Source organism: Lipotes vexillifer, unplaced genomic scaffold (genome assembly GCF_000442215.2).
Source record: "Lipotes vexillifer unplaced genomic scaffold, Lipotes_vexillifer_v1.1 scaffold1068, whole genome shotgun sequence".
NCBI classification, from domain to species: Eukaryota; Metazoa; Chordata; class Mammalia; order Artiodactyla; family Lipotidae; genus Lipotes; species Lipotes vexillifer.
This window is the reverse complement of record NW_006789049.1, coordinates 600,403-606,754: the sequence shown is the minus strand read 5'-3', so window position 1 is coordinate 606,754 and position 6,352 is coordinate 600,403. Positions and strand designations below refer to the sequence as shown.

Genomic DNA, 6,352 nt, shown 5'->3' with positions numbered 1-6,352 from the left:
CTTTCTCCCTGCTGATGGTAACCAGCCAAAGCTGAATTAATCATGTAACTAGAATGTAGGACTCTGCAGGACAGGGTCCAGAGCTTCTATTCCTACTACATACCATGGGATCTGGTGCAGGGCTGGGCACAATGAGTGCTTAATGCATACAAAGGAAAGCTTTTAAAAAATAAATCTCTCAGCAACCAAATTACTAGTTATGCTTTTTTAAAAAAAAAAATTACCAGTTTACATAATTAATCAGGGTGCCTTTTAAGTTCTAACTTTTTTTTGTTTATTGTATAATGCATCATTTGAAAATACCAAGGAAATATCTTTTTGTTTTTAATGATGCGTGAATGGAAGTAATGCTAGTTGGCAGTATTTGATTGTAAGAAATCAATAAAGTAACTGTATTTTTAAAAAAATAAATCTCTCTCCAACATTTTTATGCATAAATAATAACAGTAGACACACTTTATTGAATTACTACTATTATTATTATTATACTGGATAGCATTTATTTTGGGTCAGGCTTCATACTAAGCATGTTACAAACATTACCTCACTTCCCTCCCAAACATCCCTATGAGGTAGATGCTATGATTTCTACATTTTACAGAGAAGGAGACTGAGGTTCAGTGTGGTTAAGAGGCTTCCACGTTTACAGAGTTACTCAGGGTTTGTGGCCAAGATTCAAACCCAGGTCTGTCTCACCCTAAGGACCATATTCTTAACACCTATACGGTAGTATTCACAAACATTCCCCACCACCACCAGAAAAGATATGTATGTGTGTGTGTGTGTGTGTGTGTGTGTGTGTGTGTGTTTTCATTACTCATATAATATGCAAATCTTTTTATGTCAATAAATGTACTTCTATAGCATCATTATTAATAGCCTATGTTCCCTTGTACGGATTTATCATGTGTTACTTCATCATTTGCTGAGAAACAACTTGGGCAACACTACAATGCAGTAGAGAAGCCTGGGGAGGAAATGTTTCGCAGAGCTAGGATAGCTTGGGGGAAACAACACTAGATCCCAGTTCCACTGTCCACCAGTTGTGAGATGGGGAGAGCCATTTGGTCTCTCAGAACCTGTTTGCTCACGCAAATGGGTTGACATCCAACTGATGGGCACCACCAGAGACAAATTACTTATTAAAATATATGAATATTTCCATACTGGGTGGTAATCAGGTGCTGTCCTGATACTCCTGAGAGCCTTCCTGTTTCCCCAGCCTCTCTCCTCATGGAGCCTCTCACATCCACAAACCCAGCAATGTAGACATTAATGCTTAAGACCCCAGTCTCAGGACCCTGCCCCAGCACTCTGCTGGCTTCTGTGCTGCCTGAGCAGTGTTCCTGTGCTTAAATATTTTGACTCTCATCCCTGAGGCTAATTATATCAACGTCTAGAGGCGAGGGTGCAATGAAGAATATGTAAGAGTTTGCAAAAGCTGAAGATACTATGCAAGTGATGGGCATTGTTACTGCCATTAGTATTAAAAACTTCTTTAGTAGTGCACCTACAATCATGCTACACAACTACATTCCCCAGCGTGAAATATTTGGCCCTGCTTTTCCAGAACTGTATAATCCAAATTTATTTAGATGCCACAGTTAAGCAGTCTCCTATTTAAAGTCATCAGGCATTCAGTCACAACCTGGCTTGAGCGGGACTTCAATCTTCAGGTCCCCTTCTTTGAAACACCCATGGAGTTTTCAATAATTATTTACAGAGCCACAAGCTTCCTGCCTGGCCCTGTATTCTCTCCCTCTCTTCAGGGGATCATGTGGCAGCTTCCATTTCCTACTGTTTGATGCATGCTGGGTTCCTGTTTCACACTCTGGACTATCAGTTTCTGAGCATCAGAAGATAAAGATGGTGGCACTTTTGGAAGGTTCCGTATCTCTTTCCAGTAATAGCCAAAGAGGTTCAGTTACTAGGAAGCTTTTTTCACACATAGGGCTGTTTATTTCAAGGCAAAATTCTCAATATAAAAAAAAAAAAAAAAAAAAAAAAAAAAAAAAAAAATTGCAGTCATCTGGTCCAACGTCCTGCCTCTAAGCTGGTCAGCATCTGAGATACCCAGGACAGTAAATTTATTTTTAAGATATTCCAAAGACGGAGGGTCCCAAATCACCTTTAAGGTGTGTTTAAGTTTCAGTCACCCTGACAGCCAAGTTCTTCCTTGTGTCTAAGGAAACTCTCTGGGTGTAACTAAAGTTCACATTATCCAGTTACACCCAATTGCCTGTGAGGAATACCCACTCTTACATTATAGAGGACCAGGATGGAGCCAGGAATTTTTTGTGTCCTTCCAATGCCCGGAATGGCAACTTATGTGATTAAACATTCATAAATACTCTGATGTCAAAAGCAACAGGACTGGGAATTGCCATTCAGGGACCATGAAACCTTTCCACTGCTCTGTGTTTAAATGCAGACATGCCTAGTGGGTACCAGAAACTCAGTGGGCTTTGGAGGTAGGCAGACCTGAGTTCAAATTTTAAATCTCTCAAACTGTGTGAGATTTGCAAGTTTTTTTAAGCCCTATAAACTTGTTTTTCCAATTTGTAAAACTCTCACAGAATTACTGTGAAGATAAAGTTGCATAATTTACACAAAGTACCTGTTCAATAAATGTTACTTTCCTGAACCTGGTCATTATCACAATGGTAGGTAACATATACTGAGCATATACAATGTGCCAGGCACAATGCTAAGTACTTTTAATGTCATATATTTTTAATCACCATGATAATCTTTGAAAGTAGGTACTTTTATTATCACAAGGTTAAGTGGCTTGCTCAAGCTCACAGAGTAAGTGGGTAGAACGGACATCAAGTCCAGGTTTAATTGCTTTTAAAGCCTTGCTTTAAAAAAAGCCTTGCTTTTTATGATTATTATCTTATTGTGGTAAAATATACATAACATAAAATTTACCACTTTAACCTTCTTAAGGTTCAGTTCAGGGACATCAGCACATTCACATTATTGTGCAAGCCTCTCCACCACGTGTCTCCAGAACGTTTTCTTATTCCCACACCGAAACTCTTCAGTTAAACTCCACCTTCTCCTCTCCCCAACCCCTGGCAAACACCATTCTACTTTCTGTCTCTGTAAATTAGACTATGCTAGTACCTCATGAAAGTGGAATCATACAATTATCTTTTTGTGACCGGCTTATTGCACTTAGCTCAAGGTCTTCAAGGTTCATGCATGTCATAATGTGTATCAGAATTTCCTTCCTTTTAAGGCTGAATAATATTCTATTGTATGTATACACCATGTTTTGTTTGTTCAGTCACCTGTTGATGAATATTTGGGTTGTTTCCACCTATGGGCAATTATGCTGCTATGAACACTGGTGTACAAATATCTGTTCAAGTTCTAGAGCCCTTATTTTTTTTTTTTTTTTTAAACACCAACAGAAACTCCATTTCCAGTGATGAGGGACTAACTCAACCTGGCATGAGTCATGAAGTCTGGCCCTGACTGGAAGGACAAAAAGTTTCTTCACTAATGAAATCAACAGTGCTGGATATGACTGAAGTAAGAAGATTCAATTCCTATTTTCCTACTCCATTTGCGGAGCACAGGCTCCGGACGCGCAGGCTCAGTGGCCATGGCTCACGGGCCCAGCCGCTCCGCGGCATGTGGGATCTTCCCGAAACGGGGCACGAACCCGCGTCTCCTGCATCGGCAGGCGGACTCTCAAGCACTGCGCCACCAGGGAAGCCCTAGAGCCCTTACTTTTAATTATTGTGTCTAACTGCTATCCAGTGTTGCTGCAAAGCCGATATTTACTAAGGGTTATTTTACAGTTGGATTCGCTATTGAAAAATCATGACTTCCCAGCTCTCATTTCCTTATTTTTCCTAAGTACCGCACTGACAACCTGTTTCAGTGGGTGGAGCTGCACGAATCCATCCCGATCACTCTCACACCAGAGGCGGCCTAGCAGTGGGATGTGGCATTTGCTCAGGCAACAAAGAAAACAAGGACAACCAGATGAAACAGAAATCAAACCCTGAACCTTGTCTCTAGAGTACTATGTTTAAAACCACTGTGTAGTGCTGTGAGGAAGACTCCGGTAGCTGGTTTTATCAAGTCCATGCCTAATCATACTTTTACATGAAGGCCAAGTATGACACATGACTGATGAAGGTCAAGCAGTCCAATATCATAAACCATGGCCTTGTACAAGGTTCGTATAAACTATGACTTTATAAGTTCTAAAGCTATAAATGAGATTTAGTTAAAAAGAAATCCTGTAAGTACAGGATATAACATAGTACCTAGGACGTAATAAGCACTTGATAAATGGTAACTATTATCATCATCATCATCACTATTATTAATGGCCTTATTCTCTTAAAAGGAACATTCCATAGGGCCAAGGGCATGAGGAATCAGAAGACCTGGGTTCTTATTCTGTCTCTACACCTAATGACCCTATAATATTGGGTGAGTCCCTTACAACTTGGAACTCAATTTTCCTCACTTGCAAGATGGAAATGACCATACTTTGCCTTTCTCCTCAAGGTTGTGAAGACTCAATGAGATAGAATGTGATAGTGCTTTGTAATGCGCAAGTCACTCCACTAACATGAGGGATTGTTCATTCCAGCCCCCTTTAATATCAAAAAGAAACCTGGTATTATCTTTGATAAATGTGGACATGCCCATAATTACACTTTTACCAATGCCAGCAAGGCCAATACATTTGTCGGCTATAGATGTATAATCTGTTCCCTTAGGAAACGAACAATAAAAATGATTAGAGAGTAATTATCTGAATTTCACACTTTAAAGATGAAAATATATCCTGGTGTGCTATTCATTAATAACCTGGTACATTATATCATTGTATTCACTCTTTTTTTTTTTTTAAGGCATTCATGGCCCTACTGGCAGAGAGCATATACACATCTCTGTTTTTGGAAATCAGCGAATATTTTCCAGGTTCTTCTAGCTTCAAAGAAGATCATGTATGGGCTTTTGATTATCCATGGTACTGGAGAAGATAACTGAAATTCACAGATAAAATACATGTTTCAAGTGAAATATTAGCTCAAATGTCTTCCCATGTAACGTTTCCTCTGGCTGATTTGCTTTTCACCATTTCTTCCCAGGACTCCAACTACCCAGCATTCATGTTAACAAGCGATGGAAAGGCAAAATAAATAAATAAACAAACAAAAAAGCAGGCAGCAGGAGGGAGATAAGAAATAAAAGAAGACATGGATAAACCACAAGCTGAATAATTGGCTGGAATAAAATAAGCACCTTCAAGCACTTAGCTCTTTCAGGAAAAAGAACAACTCGTTGCCGCATAATTATCTAAAACGGCAGACCGGCAACCTGAAAACCGCTGCATCTCTATTTCATTTACTTACCAAGATTGCCCAGCCAAAGACCCAATTACAATTTGCTACCCCAGATGGAATTTGAATACTAGCTATGCGTATTGCACTTTCCAATAGGTAGTCAACAAGAATGTTATTTTCATCCCAGAAATATTATTCTGAGAGCGGCTTCACATTTGGTGCACCTATAGCTCTGGTCAGTACCAGAGTAGGAGCGAGATACAAATCTGAACAATTCAGGTGTTCCTCTAACCACATTTTAGTCCTTAAAGCTTATACACCATGGGCAATACCAACCTTACGGTCATTCGCCTTGTAATCATTGAAGAAAGGCTGGCTGCTCGCCAAGGTGTAGGCACTACCCTCTCGAAACACGCTGATCCTCTGAGCAGTCAGCTTAGGGGAGTACGACCGGGGTTTGGGGGCTTCCCCAGACCCATAAACACCATCCATTGGCTCAAGGGACTCTTGGAGGAAACTGTGAGGGTACTCCTCCTTTGGCGACTCTAATTCCTGCCCATCCTCAAAGACCTGCTTCAACACCCGGCCACTGTAGGAGGAAGAGATTTTAAATCGTACTTTCCGGGGTTTGCCGTCACTCTTCTGGTTCAGCTTCTTTGCAGGGTCCTCCATCAGCAGAAGGTTCACCTTGTAGTTTCCAGGCTTTGGTGTAGCCAGTGAAACTTGGGGCTCTGAGAAAAAGGCATTTTATTTTCTCTCCTGCATATAATTAATTCAAGCTGGTGCTGGGGTATGCTCGGTTTACAGCAACTGACACCTGCACATTAAATATTGATAGGCCTTCATGCAGAGGCAGGCTACTGCGGGTTTATGGAGTGGACGGAGCATAAGACAAGACTGGGTCCTCTCAGAATCCCAAACTCACCCATAACTTCACCCCAACCCTGGCATTTCTTAATAGGAGCATGAGTAGGTTTATTTAGACTGAACAAGTAATCAGCTCAGCAGGGATCAGTTAGCAAGGGTCTTGTTAT

General features: G+C 40.6%; 1 protein-coding gene across 1 annotated transcript in view; it reads right to left on the bottom strand.

Annotated features, from left to right (window-relative positions):
* Positions 1-5,990, bottom strand: part of GRXCR2 (glutaredoxin and cysteine rich domain containing 2) — a 12,955-nt gene extending 6,965 nt beyond the window's left edge. Inside the window, exon 1 of the mRNA XM_007462398.1 lies at positions 5,655-5,990. Coding sequence (XP_007462460.1) covers positions 5,655-5,990 — 336 coding nt within the window. The remainder of the gene's footprint in view (positions 1-5,654) is intronic.
* Positions 5,991-6,352: the final 362 nt, after the last annotated feature.